The following is a 15,931-nucleotide window of genomic DNA, read 5'->3' as shown; positions in this document are numbered from 1 at the left end:
GCTGACAAACTAATTCAGCCTTCTTCCTAAATGGCTCAACGACAATAAGAGTAGTTTGACAGAAGCGTAATTAAACTACATTTCCCGAGAGCACGACCTTGTTTTCATGACGTAATCACGCATGGCCGTGCTGCCCTGCGCTGCATCACAACCTCCTGCCAACGGATCGGAGTCAAGCGGTTACAACGATGTGGTAAAGAGTGACAGACTACTAGACCTTAGCCAAAATGCTGATATTTGTGGTAATGTGCGGAGTGCAGCAAAGAGATCGATAGCGCGCAATGACCACGAATGAATAGATTTTTGCACAATAATAGCTTGGTAGTTGGCGACTCGCGTCAACACAAAGGCCTTCGTAGCCACTAGCTTGTTTAGCTAGCGCTAGTTCTTGGTGTACGTGATTTAACGGCCTTTTTGTTTTTATGTCTATCTTTAAATCAAGTCATCGGTTGTTCAAACACGGCGTCTAGACGACACACTTCTCCTCTTGATAATGGCGGACGTAGATACGGTGGTCCTGCAGCAGAATCTGGACAGGTGAGTGTATGGCTAGCATGCTAATGGACGTTACGTACCATGTTATGTTGCAGAAAATCACAACAGTTTACTCTAGACAGTTATCAAGTAATTATTCGTATGAGTTTGAACATTTTGAATTTTAGGGCAATCAGAGATTGGGTTTGGGAGCTACGGCCCGACGGATTTTAAAAGAGCTACTGTATATCGTGCTAAACCAATTTTTAAAATTAAAATCCTAATTCCTCAACAACCCCTCCCCAAAGTGTTTTCCTCCATTCATTTATGTTGGAGCATTGTGCTCTTTTCTCCCTTCCAAGCACCACTCCTGCCTGATCTGAGAAAATGATCATAACCTCATATTGTGATGTCACAAAGTGAAAAACAATCCCTTACCACCCATGCAGACTAAACACACGCCCAGTTTTTCCAAACAGCTGTCCCTGCAATTTGAGCGACTATTCTGCTTTTGGTGTGTTGAACAAATCCTAAAATGTTGCCACGCACCCTCTTGCAGTGTGCACCCCCTGCAGTGTGCTCATTGTCACTGTTTGCTGCATTGAATGCGTCGATTAAACGCACCTTTAATCTACTGAGAACATGTAGAGGTGGGGTTTTACTTTCGCGTTGAAAAAATGGCCACCAAAATAACTCATATTTTATAAGAAAATTTAATTGCCATCCAATTTTTTCCTTTTAGCTTTGATTTGCTTTGATGGCTTTTATCTTGAGCACTTTCTGACTTTCTTTGTGGCGCCGTTGTGTGGCAGCCTTATGAGAGCCTGTTGAGTTGCGCTTATGCCATCTGTGTGTCTTTTGTATACCCACTCTGTGATATGGATACTGCTGGGGCCTGAATTTCCCCACCCCTGGGGATCAATAAATATTCAATCAATCAAAGGTAATATGCAGTGTAATCCTATATATGCCTATGATTAACTAGAAAGCGCGAATGAATAGGCATCATGTTACGTCATTTGTTTGTGAATCATTACAAACACACACACAAAGGAAATTCTTATTAAACGTACCAGTAGCAGGCGTACACGCAATGACCCTGGTCATGTTTGAAAAGGTGATGGCAAGAAGTTGTACATTGTTCCCTTTCTTTCACACGGTTGTATAACTTTCCCCTATCACTTGCAAATATAAGGCCGCCAGCTCTTATCCGGGGCTGGCCTCGGGCAGTCAGGTCATTCCTGCGAGTAAGTTTTTCACAACTGGTTGGTGAGGAATACATTGTTGGTCCAATCAGTGAAGACAGTCATCCTCAAGTATATATAGCACCACAGTGACATCGTTTCAAGATTGATGAAAAGACCAGAAGAAAAATGGTCAGGGAATGTGCTAAGAGGCTATCAGCAATATTGAAGGAACTATATTAGGCAAGGACTGGCTGTTTAGGACATGTGACAAAAAACACTTGTCCCCTTCATATGTCTGCTCGGTGGGGTACCTTAGCTGATCCCATGCAGACAGCTAGCTGTGTTAAAGACACCAGAGGCCAAAAAAGAGAGAGACACAGCTGACATTAACAGCATGTGACATTCTCGCCACAGTGTCTTTCTGCGTCATCACCCCTCTTCCTGTTGCTTGTCTTTAGTTTCATTTCTCCTGAGCTCGGCCAGATGAAGGGCAACATGACTCTACCCTGCTGATGGTTGCATCATTTTTGCCATGTGTGACTAGTTAATAGCCATGTGACGGTAAAAAAAAAAAAAAATTTTTGATGGGGACAAAATGACTGTTTTTATTTGACCAATGTACAGAAGAGTATCTTCATGTATTTGAATTTTCAGACGCTTATAGAAAACATCCATTGCTCATCTTTTGCATAATAATTCCCATTCAAGGAAACAGCAAAACAAAGTTACGTTTTTTGTGTATGTTTTCAGAAAGAAAAAAAAAAAGAAAACTGTAAACATTTTAATATTGTACATCCATGATTTTTCCAGGATGTCATTCGAATCCTTGGTTTTGGAGGACACAAATGTAGTAAATCGTCATGCACTTCAAACTGTCAATGCAGGTAACCCCAGGTGTTAGTGTATGTTTTGAAAGAGGCCATGACATCCTCTTCTTCACAATTACAGCCTCGGGCTTGAAGATGCTGGTGAGTGAGTCTGCCATCCTGTGGTTAACACTGGTACTTCAGCTTTCAATGGCTCAGCAATGTCAAAATTGAATCAAGAGCCACTGCCAGTGTGGGTGAGGGCCGACAATTGCCTACCCTGTCCTGTGAAGAATAGAATTGTCAGCTCTTTTTCATGTAAATATAGTTTAGATTTAATGCAGGGAGACTGACACTATTTAGCACTTTTTACTCTTCTTAGCGTTCTCTTAGCCCGTTAGAGGCAAAAGGGCGAGCTACAGTTTCAAGTTCCGCATGTAGGATTGCATTTCGGCTGTAGTTTATTAAATCCTGTCCGACTGCGAGGCTGGATTACCTTGAATGGGAGCTAATGAGTCTGTGGGAGAGTGCTGTGTTTTGTCTTGACAACTTTTTCAGCTGCTGTGTTACAGCTCGAGCTTCACTTTTCTTTTCAAAGTGGCCATCACCAAACTAGATGGTGACAGATTATCCCCTTAGTTCTCCCTATCATACCCCGATGCGATATCATGAATCCGCATTGTAAATACACTGACTGGAAGATTATAAATGCACCATTAACATTTCACTCTTGTCTTACATTCCAGATTGTTTTGTTTGTTATCCTCAGACCTGTCGTCACGTATACGTTTCAGGAGTTGCTGGGTATGCTTCGCAACAGACGAAGATGACCGCACAGCCGAGTGGGTGCGTCCGTGCCGTTGCCGGGGTTCCACCAAGTGGGTCCACCAGGCCTGCTTACAGCGATGGGTGGATGAGAAGCAGCGCGGCAATAGCACAGCACGCGTGGCCTGTCCGCAGTGTAACGCAGAGTACCTGATAGTGTTTCCCAAAGTGGGTAAGTTGCATTTTGGAGTGAAAGGAGCTACAGCTACAGTAGATGAACATTTGCGATGTTGGCCTAATGTTTAGCCTGTATAAGCGAACTAAACTTGTCAGAATTGTTTTTCCGGTCCGAAATATACAGTAATCACATTTACAAGGGTGCATTTGTGATCATGTTTTCCCCTAAAAAGACATCTATCGTGCGTGACTAATCGTCAATAAGCCACTTGAATTGTATCTTCAAAGACGCCACGACGTGAGAATGACGCCTGGCGTCAAACCAATGTTTTTTTGCGGTAAGCCTGAAAGCTATAGCTACTTTAAGATGAAAGTGTTTCTGCAATTGTCAGAATTAATTGCTGCTGCAGTCTCTGAGGAGCTCATGATTACCACTCTGCCGCTATTAACACTGCCAAGGTTGTTCCAAGATGTTAAGTTCCGCAAATTCCAAGACTGATTAACTGTCAGTTGTATGTAACTGACAATATTATATGAGCTCTTGAACACGTTATAACTTCTAAGAAGTTCATCAACTTCTAAGAAGAGCCCCTGTAAGCGTCATTTGGGTTTTTGAAAAGCGCTATACAAATTTAATGTATTATTATTATTATTATTATCCAAAATGTTTACATCAAATATACCTTAGCCGTCACACCTAAATCTTGTACATCATAACAGCGCGACAATATTACTTGAGACATTACTGCACCTCACTTGACCTCTTTCAGCCAGCATTTGATGTTTTTGTGATTTCAAAGAAGAAAAGAAATATTTTGAAATTCACCAGATCCGACACACCATTTCACAGCTGTTTTGAACGAAATGTTCTCATCTGTATTACCGAAACAAAATCGCAAGGTTCAAAGCTTGTGCTAAAAGTAGCATCTTATAGTCCGGAAATGTTGCCATTTTCAAAGTGTATTATTCTTTTTCAAACATGTTAATAGAATGCTTAACTTTACAAAGGGGAAGTTTGCAGTGTTGAAACAACGTGCAAGATTTCAATGAGGCCTAACTGTTTGCGAGTCTCATGCCAAGTTGTTGACCTCCTCATCGAGGGCTGTTTTTTCGGCCATAGTTTCCGCAAAGCTCCTGAAAGAAACAGAAAGCACGAGGCCGCCAGGGTGTGCCAGTTATGGGTGTGCCTGCAAGTGCGTGACAAACGATTTGTCTCTCTTTTCTCTTGGATTGGTTGTTTCCTTTAAATGCTTGGTGGTTTCTTGAGTCACATTAGAAGCAGAAGATGGGCCCAGAGAGGTTCATATTTTTCAAAGCTCATTTTACTCCTGCAGTGTTTACTGTCAAGTCATATTGAGAGTAATTTCACAGAATGGAGCTAACAAAAGCTCGGGCGATCATCCTCTCGGGGTTCGCTCGTCTCGTTTCCACAAAGTCCCCCCGCTGTGAAACCTCACAGCAACATATCAGCTTTTCTCTTTACCCAGCTTTTGTTTATTGTCTGAGAAACGTGGCGCAACGATGGAAACGGCTCGATGAGTAGTCGCGGCAACACTCCCATCAGCACTCCGCCAAAAACAAGCCCGTCAACACAGCTCAGAGGACAACGAGTCCTCGGATGCTTCTCCTTTGCAGTCACTCTGAGCGTGGCGTCATTACTATTCTGTAATAGTCTGCCAAACACGCATGTACCGTTGAAGCACTTACCACACCTTTTTTTAATGGTCTCGTATGACAAACAAAAAACTCGTGTAATGGAATGCTTGGAATCTCCTGTCCTGTGGGCGGCTCATTAAAGGCAGACTCGATTAGATCTCGTTCTGGTAGCGTAGACCTCAGGCAGGCATAAACGGAAGGAGTTTATACTCCGTCATCATAGTAACTGTAAAATAACTACTCAAGCATTGCGAAATCAGTCTGGAATGAAATGTTACCACAGGTGCAGTTAAAAACATTTTTAAAAAAAGGGTCACGTTCACCTCAAACGGGCCATTTGGTGCCAATACGTTTATTCATTTCCCTGGTGACAGTCGGTTTTGCATTTGTTCCAATTCTACTGTGCTCCTGATTGAATTTTCTTTTCTCCCATCAGGGCCCGTGGTCTACGTACTGGACCTGGCCGATCGAGTCATCTCCAAGGCCGGTCCCTTCGCTGCAGCCGGCATCATGGTGGGATCCATATACTGGACCGCAGTCACGTATGGCGCCGTCACCGTCATGCAGGTTTGACCACTGAGGGCACCTTCTGGTTACTACTGCTCTCCAGCACAAATTTTATCGCTTTTATTCGTCACTTAAAACAATCCAGACTTAACAGTCAATATAGGAATCTGTCTTATGCGCAGGTGGTGGGCCACAAGGAGGGTCTGGATGTCATGGAGCGGGCCGATCCTCTCTTCCTTCTCATCGGCCTGCCCACCATCCCTGTCATGTTGATCCTCGGCAAGATGATCCGCTGGGAGGATTACGTCCTGCGTTTATGGAGGAAATACTCCAACAAACTGCAGATCCTCAACAGCATCTTTCCCGGTCAGCGTGCACAGCTATCTACTAGCCTCTACCCAAAAAAATTGTTGAAGACTTATACGGCGCTTTATCTCCACAGGAATCGGCTGCCCGGTCCCTCGGATCCCGGCCGAGGCGAGTCCCTTGGCCGATCACGTCTCGGCCACCCGCATCCTGTGCGGCGCGCTGGTGTTCCCCACCATTGCCACCATTGTGGGCAAGCTGATGTTCAGCAGCGTCAACTCCAACCTACAGCGGACCATCCTGGTGGGTGGAGCCACAAATATCTAACACAAAATACCGTTTCTATAACCATGTGCTTCACCCATTCGCTTCACAGGGAGGAATCGCCTTTGTTGCCATCAAGGGGTCGTTCAAAGTGTACTTCAAACAGCAGCAGTACATGCGGCAAGCACATCGCAAGATCCTCAATTTCCCTGAGCAGGAGGAAGCTTGAGGACCCGGGCAGATCAAGGTCGGGTGAGGTTTGTGGGACATTAGTCCGTCTCACCCCACAACATATGATCTTCACACCTCAATGACAAGATACCGCCAGAATCCTGCCAACATTTATTTTTAAACCTCTGATGCTTCTGCCTGCTGAAAATAGACAATATTCACAAACATGCACACCAGAGAATGTGCGCACTCATATGGCAGTGATTTTTTTTTTTTTTTTTTTAAATAATAAATAAATTGTTGTTTTATAACAGTTCCTGGAAAAGTCCGCTTTGCCAGTTTTTGGTTGCTTCTGTTGCAAGTTATTGGATTATATGAAAGATAAAATGTTAATAACTTCCTTTCTGCTTTTCTTCCTCAAACTGCTCCCAAAAGAACAATGTGAACAAACGTTTAGTGTTTTAAGGCATTGGTTGCCTTCACTTTGATTGTCTAACAGTCACATCTTATAAAATTAAGGTTTTTTTTACTTGGACAGAGGCCAACATGGACATGCTGGTCTCATGGGAACACACGATACGACGGAAAACATTTTTGTTTTGTTTTATCAGATCACTCCCTCACCTGTGAATTTTGTCATCTCAAGGACCTGAAAAATTAAAATGGCTCCCTTATTTCCCTCCAACCAATGCCACTGACTCAAATATCCCAACAGCAACAATGAAGAATGTGAATCGGGTCAGCTATAAATCTGAATTTTATCACGGGTAGGTTCAACTGCTTGATTTTTCCAAATGTGCCCACGACGCTGGAGCTGTGATCACTAAAGCTGTAAGTTGCTGTTTTCCCTTTTGAGGAGACTGCCAGAAATGTGACTCCATTGTGGAAAGACACTATTTGGGAATATTTAACCTGCACGTGTAAACTTGGTGAGCTTTTCCTGCACCCTCACTGTGTCTCACTCAGTTCCATCCTTTGGTATCTGTTCTGTGAATAAATGTATTTTTCCAAATACAAATGCTAATGCTTTGTAACGTTTACTAATGTAGGCGTCGTCACCTACCCGGCAGGGTATGCATAGAGAATGCATGCAGGTCATTTTTGTCCCACTTATGGAAGCTTGGGGTAGTAATACAATTTCTTACAATGTATAAAAGGTAAGTTCAGAATTTAAATGCTATTATGTCAAAAACATGTTTTATTGAGGAATACCTGGAATATGAAAAGAAATTTTTTTTATTATGAAGATATTTAAAAAGAAAGAAAAAAAAAAACTTCACCGGGTCATTTTTTTACCCACTTATGCGTCTAAGCCTTAGACAGGTGTCAAACTCAAGGCCCGGGGACCAGATACGGCCCGCCATATCATTTTATGTGGCCCGCGAAGACAAATTGTGCATCAAATTCGTGTGTCATTACTAGAATTGCAAATTGTCTTCACTTTTAATATCTTTTTTTGAAATATTTGACCAGTTTTTACTTGAGACATAATGGCCCTCCGAAAGAAGCTATGACTACAATGCGGCCCGCTATAAAAATGAGTTTGACACCCCTAATCTAAGGGTTTACCTATTCTTAGTGCACAAAAGTGTGGTGAGTGACTGGAGTGCCATATACAAATATTTTGTTGTCCTAATACAAACCAATGCGCTGCTTATGTGCATCACTTATTGTCCAGTTATGCCTTCCCACTGTTGAAATTACTTTCAAGGACTTCACAGGACTTAATTCTACCTCCAATCTTTTTCTTTTTTCTTTCTACATTTGTATTTCAAGATTCAAGAGTTTTTATTCGCCATGTTTGAGCGTGCCAAACAAGGAATTTGACTTCGGTAAAACACACCCTCTGTTCAACATATAGGTGACTAACAACACTCAGGACATGTGAATAATGGCAAAAACAGTGTAGACAAATTCAAAAGGTGTGAAGAGCAGGATGTTATTGCACAGTAATGCCTCTGAGACTCTATGAGTGGTGTGAGTTCATCAGAGCAACAGCCTGGGGGAAGAAGCTGTCTCGGTGTCTGCTGGTTTTGGCGTACCGAGCTCTATAACGCCGTCCGGAGGGGAGTAGTTCAAACAGACTGCAGCCTGGGTGAGAAGGGTCTGTAGAGATGTTCCTTGCACGTTTCCTGGTCCTGGACAGGTACAAGTCTTGGATAGATGGGAGGTTGAGTCCAATGATCTTTTCTGCAGTCCTGATTGTCCGTTGCAGTCTGTGCTTGTCTTGTTTGGAGGCTGCTCCAAACCAGACAGTGATGGAGGTGCAGAGGACAGACTGGATGATGGCAGTGTAGAAGGTCTTCAGAAGCTCTCGCGGCAGGTTGAACTTCTTGAGCTGTCTCAGGAAGTACAGCCTCTGCTGGGCCTCCTTCCGGACAGAGTCTATGTGGCCGGTCCATTTCAGGTCCCGAGAGATTGTGGTTCCCAGGAACTTGAAGGTGTCTGTGGAGAGAATAGTATTACTGCGGATAGTGAGGGGTGAAAGTGGTGAAGGGTCTCGCCTGAAATCCACTGTCATCTCCACGGTCTTGAGCGGGTTCAGCTCCAGATGGTTTTGGTTGCACCAGTGAACCAGCCGCTCCACCTCCTGTCTGTACGCAGTCTCATCACCGTCCTGGATCAGTCCGATGAGAGTGGTGTCATCTGCATACTTCAGGAGCTTCACAGGAGAGTCATCTGAGGAGAAATCATTGGTGTAGAGAGAGAAGAGCAGTGGGGAGAGGACGCACTCCTGAGGGGCTCCAGTATTGGTGGTCCGGGTGTCAGATGTGATGCCCCCCAGCCTCACACGCTGTCTCCTGTTGGTCAGGAAGCTGGTGATCCACTGACAGGTGGGGGCAGGCACCGCAAGCTGGATGAGCTTCTGTTGGAGGATGTCAGGAGCGATGGTGTTGAACGCCGAGCTGAAGTCCACGAACAGGATCCTGGCGTACGTTCCTGGGGTGTCCAGGTGGTGCAGTATGTAGTGCAGTCCCATGTTGACCGCATCATCCACTGACCTGTTTGCCCGGTAGGCAAACTGGAGGGGGTCAAGCAGGGGGCCCGTGACCTCCTTCAGGTGGTTCAGCACTAACCTCTCGAAAGATTTCATGACCACAGATGTCAGTGCGACGGGTCTATAGTCATTCAAACCTGTGATGGCGGGCTTCTTGGCCACTGGAACGATGGTGGAGCTCTTGAAGCACGAGGGCACCTCACACAGCTCCAGAGAACGGTTGAAGATCCGTGCAAAGGTGGGCGCCAGCTGTTCAGCGCAGACTTTCAAGCAGGAAGGTGACACGCCGTCTGGGCCCGGTGCCTTCCTGGTCTTTTGTCTCCGGAACATCTGGCGCACTTCCTCCTCGCGGACCTGGAGTGCGGGCGCGGCCTCTGCAAGAGAGAGAGTGGGTGACAACGATGATAGAGGTGTGGACAGAGCAGTTGTGGGGAGAGGTGAGTATGTAGATTGTGCTGCAGGAAGTCCCGTTGTGTGGGAGGACCGATCAAACCTGCAGTAGAACTTATTCAGCTGGTTAGCAAGCCTTGGGCTTGGGCAAGCCTTTGTGCATACAACCACATTGTGTCAATGTTCCCAAATACCAAATTGGCTCATAAATCACAAACGTCTCTCAGCTGCAAATTTATTCTCATTGTTAACTCGTTCATTCGTCAAAACACAATCTATGATTTGTCGCTTTGAAATTGCTAAGTAACTTAAGCTGATTGAATTCAGTTGTTTGATGAGCAGCGGACGTGTTGGAAAACGGCCAAACTCGTAGGCCTATGATTTCAAAACAGCCCACAAAACACTTTCGACCTCATAAAAAACTCAAATTAAGCTGACAAATTAGCTTGTCATTATTCAAGGTTATAATTGTGTTCTTGCCTCAGCATGTTGGGCCAGATCCCAAACCCCTGTTTCCTGTTTTGCTAAATTATCGTCAATGAAACCAACTCAGCTTTATTGGCCAACTTTGTGCATGCCAAAGAAGGAATTTGACTCCGGTTGATCTCAATCTCAGTCCAACATTTAAGTGACTAACACCATTCAGGTTACTAACAACATTTAAGTGGCAAGAACAGTGGATAGATGGGAGGTTGGTCCCGATTATCTTTTCCGCAGTGCCGATTGTCCGTTGCAGTCTGTGCTTGTCTTGTTTGGTGGCCGATCCAAATCAGACAGTGGTCATTAGGGTACTTTTCAATGGAAAATTACAAACCAAAACCAAAATTTACATAATTACTTAAGTACTGCTACACGTAACTGAGTCATCCGAGCTTGAACATCGTGTTTGTTTACAGCAATGACTAATTACCAAAAAAATAAATAAAAAAATTGAAGAACAATTTAGGAATTTTCGCTCCAGCTTGTAGATTTAGCTTTATTTTCTTTTCAAATCGTTTTTTTCTCCCTAAACTCCTGAGGTTTTCTGTGTATGGGAAACATGTTTTTTTTTTTTTTTTTTTTTTAAACCTGTGTGTGTCACTGCACGTGCAGCAAGTCAAAGTCTGCTTTATTGTCAATTTCTTCACATGCCAAGACACACATGTCATCATGTCAGTCAGTCTAAAAGCAATTTCCTGAAGCAATTCAATTCCTTTCTGAACTCCCATCCACACCTATCTGGAGTTATTATTGGTTTTTCTTTTATAATCCACAGTTTGATGCCCCTCTTAAAGTTAGCCACTGCAGTGCTGTAAAGTTCCACGGCACACATCCTCATGTTAATCTCTCTGTTCCTAAGCAGAGTCCTGGCAAATCCCCCAAGATATTTTATTTGGTTGTTATACCGGATGCATTTGTTGGTGGTGTTCATGCAGTGCTTTATGTGATCAGACAGATGAATTGTAGTCCAAAAATCAATGAAACCCCACATTGCTTATTTACCACTCTTGTTCCAAAGTGCAATATTGCATTTTAGGCTTACACAATAGTGACCCTGAAAAGATGCAACTCCACCTTACTGTCATTAGGCACACAAAGTGTACTTGGAGGTTAGAACACACCTTAAGTGTTTTGTAATATAGCGCTCCCGTATGCAAGTGCTTGGGAAAACTGGCTGCCAGTTCAACTCTTTCACTATCAGAATGACCATTGAGAACCATTCCACATTTTTCTGCATAGCCCTTCTAGTTCACATGACATGGACAATGCCACTTGATGACGTGTTTTGTTGATTCATAGCGTCAATTTTGAACAATCAAGAGTGGCTAAGCTGGGAGGGAAGAAAGAACAATTAATTAAATGGCACACCCTAATGACTACGCCTTTGCAAGGGAGGAACATCCAATCATTATACTTAACTATCACAACACAGTTGGGAGGTGATACAAAGTACAGGACTGAAACCAAGGCAGGAGTTTCATTCTGCAATTTACTTACCTTCATTTGGCACGGTAAGTTCTTTCTCCTACTTCACTTGCAAACATCACGCTCAGGTTCCTGAGGTGGCTATAGCATCTAGGACCGTCCGTGGAACTTTGATCAACAGCCGGGTAAACTCCTTAATTTTTGCTGCAGACTGACTAGGGCGAGTCCATTTTTTTTTTTAACTTTATTTAGCAGTTTTTAAGAACATGCAACTTTCAAACATATAAACCAGGGGTGTCAAACTCGTTTTTTTCGCGGGCCACATTGTAGTCATAGCTTCTTTCGGAGGGCCATTATGACTGTCAACCCAAATAAATGTATGAGCTCCTCAAATTATATGGAGTAAAAGCTACAAAACAAACTTACAAATAACTCATTTTCAAATCAGACAAGTAAAAGCTGGTCAAATATTAAAAAAAAAAGATATTAAAGTGAAGACAATTTGCAATTCTAGTTATGACACACGGATTTGATCCACAATTTGTCTTCGCGGGCCACATAAAATGATGTGGCGGGCCGTATCTGGCCCCCAGGCCTTGAGTTTGTTACCTGTGACATAAACAGCGAAAAATGTACTCACCTCCAAAGGCTCGCAAACAAAAAAAGAAATTATGGAAATAGAAAAATACGAGAACTAATAAATAAATCAATAAACTTTGACGGGAACCTCGATGATTCGAGCTTATTGGAAATGAGTTGTAACTATCAAACGTGACTTATATTAAGATGTGTCATTGAAAGGTAAAACCGAAACATTTTACAGGGGCTCCGGCTTATAGGAATTATTTTTTTCTAGACTTAACATATCTCAAGGACATAAGAGAAATAACATCGCTTAACCAATGCCGGTATATCGGGTTTAAATTATATTGCCAATTAAAAAGTCTGAGTCTGCACACAAGCAGACAGGCGATGATTTATTATGTTGAACTATTATTCCAGAAATGTAATGTTAAGCGAAATCCCAGGTTTTTACTGTTGACTACTCATACAGTGTATTCTTAATTTTTTTTTTTTTATATATTTTAGGGTTGTTAACTCCCGTTTTGTTTTTCTCCAAATTCCCAATCACCTCATTTGGAAGTCTATTTCAAATAGGAAAAAAACATTTTTGTTCTCTATCGCAATCATTCAATTCTTGTCCATCCATTGCAGTCTGGTTTGGCGTCGCAACAAAGAAGGACAAAGTCAGTTGACAACGGATACTTGGGACTGCCGAGAGGATCATTGGTACTCTTAAGGATTGCCAGACGTTTGGGCTGACAAAATTCTCTTGGACTCACTACATCCCAGAAGGAACCTTTTCTAGCTCCTTTCCACTGGTAGGTGTTACCTAATTATGCATACCAACAGATATCAAAATACCATTTTTTGGGGGGATATTAACTTCTTATAGAGTTGTCTTGTAATTTCAAAGTCAGCCATTTGGCCTTTTTTTTTTATGACTACATTTCTCATTGTAGCTCACACATCATTAGCAAATGTTGATCGGTGTTATCAACCGACTGAACATTCATTTTGGCCTCATGTTGCGTCTCAGGGCCGATTACAGAAGTAACCGTTTTTTTCCATGTATAATGCGCCCCCATGTATAATACGCACCCTAAAAATGGCATGTTGATGCTGGAAAAAAGCCTGTACCCATGTATAATACGCACCCAAATTTTGACTCCTACTTAAGTCCGTAAACGTAAAATTATTTCAGAAAAAAGATCATCTTTGGGAACAACCGGATGTTATTCTGCCGGTCAGTATCACTGCGCATGCGCTAGCAAACTCAATAGCGAAGAAATGTTTCGGATTTGTGTAGGGTACATTGTGACAGCAAACGAGCAGGTGATCGAGCAAGCGTCTGATACGAGAGCATTGTGTTCGTATGGAGCGTGTTTGAAGTGAACAGCAGAGAAGAAAGCGCATCTGTAATGGCGGCCTCCGTATGATATCCGGATAAAAAAAATAAAAATAAAAATTTGTACCCATGTATAATGCACACCCCAGATTTTAGGACAATAAATTAGTTAAATTTTGCACATTATACATGGAAAAAAAACGGTAATTACAGTTTGGGTGTTAGATAACCTTTGATTGTGAGAAATTTGGTTAGGGTGTGGGGGGTACAGGTTAAGCACATTTAGTAATGGCACTGCATAGATGTGCAAAACTATTTAAGATATTGTGTTTAAAAGGTTAATGTGTAAGGTGTGTGTACCAGTAGTGCAGCAATACTCGGAAACAAGTCATGCAAATCATACTAAGTGGCAGAGCTCCATAGGTGGCTACGTATCATCATTTATGTAAATTCCTCCACACCTTAGTTTCAATCAGTTGTAGGACACTCGGTTTTGTCACGTCTGTTATCGATGTATGCATATATATTTTGGGGTGCAGGATAGCGTGCGAATGCTCATTTGAATGGTCACGTTTCTCATCTGCTCTTAAAATGAATCACTCTTCTGTGTCATTGGGTGACATAAAAATTCCTAAAGACAAAGGTTGACTTTTCTTTCAGATTCACAAAGACAATTATGAAACAGGGCTCAGTGACAGACGATCAGCTGGTAAATTGTCACAACCTTATGAAAAGGCAATAATTAATCACGTCGATGAACGATGTACACAGCACGTGCGTGATAACCCATGACGTTGAAAAAGAAAAAAAAATGGTGCAGAATTCATTACCCTGAGGTGCGTCCATATGGATCTGATAACTTTGCTATCAGATCAGTTAAAAAAAAATAAAAAGTGTAGGTTGGCGTGACTCAGTGGTAGTCCCTCAACGCAAAGGTTGAAGGTTCGATCGTCGAAGTGTACATGTTTGGGCTAACCGGTTTTTCACAGCCTCTTGTCTTCATTGCCCAACTGCTTGAATCATTTGACTTTGAGCTTCAACTTCTATCTACCGCTGCATATTCAAATCATCTCTCTCCTGTCCAGTCATAGTGACGTGGAGCGTCACGAAGATCCTATCTTGACATCGTGGCAGCTCCAGAGTAGACGCTTAGGTTTAGTAAAAGCTTCTGTCTTCTTCGCATCCGCCACCAAGCAGTCTGAGAGGGCCAGCGTATAAAAGACACCATCTCATTTCAGTAAGTAGTGGAAACTGATCATGATGACTTTGGAAGGCGTCATCTTCCCTCCATTAGGTGCCACGCTAAGCTTGGTTTAACGTAAACATTTGATGCAGTAGTTCAGCCATGCTTTCAGTGAGCAGCTGTGATTCAACATGATTTTGGACCTTTTTATTAAAGCTTTTAGCATGGACACCTAATTTTCATTGATTGATGATGATGATAGGGAACGAGGGAAGTCTGGGCTTCCCTGTTTAAGCAGCTGTCTCCATGACCCAACCCTGAATAATTGTCAGAAATTAAATGGATGATGAATAGTTATTAATGTGACGCACATTTATTTACTGTTTCCAGGACATCATATGCCACAATGATCACTTTCAAAATATTCACCGTTCTCCTTCTCCTTGTCAGTAAGTATTCAATCTCCCAACTAACATGTAACAAACAGTAAGAAAAAAGTCATCATGAAACATTGTTGTCAACACATTAACACAGGAATCACCAGTCTGCCAACAAGGAGAAAATGGTCAAGGATGATAGAGGAGAATTTAGGACCAGAAGACGACCACAAGGATAATACAGTTTTTTTACCGGAGGCCAGCCAACATAGTCTTAATGTTCCCTCAGAAAGCTCACGCAAATATGACACCACAAATAGAAGGAATTCCCATGACGTCGCAAATGACAAACTGAACGCACATGAAGAAAATATCCCTTGCCGGAATACCGGTGACTCCAGCCATGAAAACCAACCGTCTTGTCGACATACCCGTGACTCCAATCATGAAAAACAAAAGCCTTGCCGACATAACCATGGCTCCATTCATAAAAAACCTCCTTGCCGGCATACCAGTGACGACCCTGATAAAAAACAACCCCCTTGCCGGCATGCCCATCACTCAGGCCATAAAGGAAAAAAACCTTGCCAGCATACCCATGACTCAGGCCATAAAGGAAAAAAACCTTGCCAGCATACCCATGACTCAGGCCATAAAGGAAAAAAACCTTGCCAGCATACCCATGACTCAGGCCATAAAGGAAAAAAACCTTGCAAGCATACCCATGACTCCGGCAAAGAAGACAATGACTCTGTCTTTTATGAACTTCACCCTTGCCCGCCGAGAAACTTCACAACACCAGCAACGCAGACAACTTCAAGTGAAACAACAAGTGATCTCACGCTAAGCAGTGACA

At 42.8% G+C, this 15,931-nt stretch overlaps 1 protein-coding gene and 1 long non-coding RNA gene across 4 annotated transcripts; both read left to right on the top strand.

Annotated features, from left to right (window-relative positions):
* The first annotated feature begins 75 nt into the window (after positions 1 to 75).
* march5 (membrane-associated ring finger (C3HC4) 5) lies at positions 76 to 7,337 on the top strand. Its single transcript, XM_037270892.1, has 7 exons — positions 76 to 193; positions 443 to 537; positions 3,262 to 3,464; positions 5,502 to 5,632; positions 5,755 to 5,938; positions 6,015 to 6,181; positions 6,255 to 7,337. The coding sequence occupies exons 1-7, from the start codon at positions 122 to 124 to the stop codon at positions 6,369 to 6,371; spliced, it is 969 nt and encodes a 322-aa protein (XP_037126787.1). The 5' UTR covers positions 76 to 121; the 3' UTR covers positions 6,372 to 7,337.
* A 4,190-nt stretch (positions 7,338 to 11,527) lies between these two features.
* LOC119134644 lies at positions 11,528 to 15,522 on the top strand. 3 transcript variants are annotated; one of them, XR_005100381.1, is made up of 5 exons: positions 11,528 to 11,791; positions 12,822 to 12,988; positions 14,601 to 14,752; positions 15,089 to 15,147; positions 15,233 to 15,522. It is a non-coding gene; the product is annotated as an uncharacterized LOC119134644 (long non-coding RNA). The 3 variants fall into 3 exon arrangements; XR_005100380.1 differs by having other exon boundaries at positions 11,542 to 11,692; XR_005100382.1 differs by having other exon boundaries at positions 11,548 to 11,692; positions 14,627 to 14,752.
* The last annotated feature ends 409 nt before the right edge of the window (positions 15,523 to 15,931 follow it).

Source organism: Syngnathus acus, chromosome 15 (assembly GCF_901709675.1).
Source record: "Syngnathus acus chromosome 15, fSynAcu1.2, whole genome shotgun sequence".
NCBI lineage: Eukaryota > Metazoa > Chordata > Actinopteri > Syngnathiformes > Syngnathidae > Syngnathus > Syngnathus acus.
This window is presented reverse-complemented; position numbering and strand designations above follow the sequence as displayed.

What these genes read in the sequence shown, in the direction of transcription:
- march5 (XM_037270892.1), top strand. Translation starts at nt 122, where the DNA reads ATGGCCGTGCTGCCCTGCGCTGCATCACAACCTCCTGCCAACGGATCG. An exon ending in GATAGTGTTTCCCAAAGTGG is followed by an intron (nt 3,465 to 5,501) that starts GTAAGTTGCATT and finishes TTCTCCCATCAG; the next exon opens with GGCCCGTGGTCTACGTACTG. An exon ending in GCGCCGTCACCGTCATGCAG is followed by an intron (nt 5,633 to 5,754) that starts GTTTGACCACTG and finishes TCTTATGCGCAG; the next exon opens with GTGGTGGGCCACAAGGAGGG.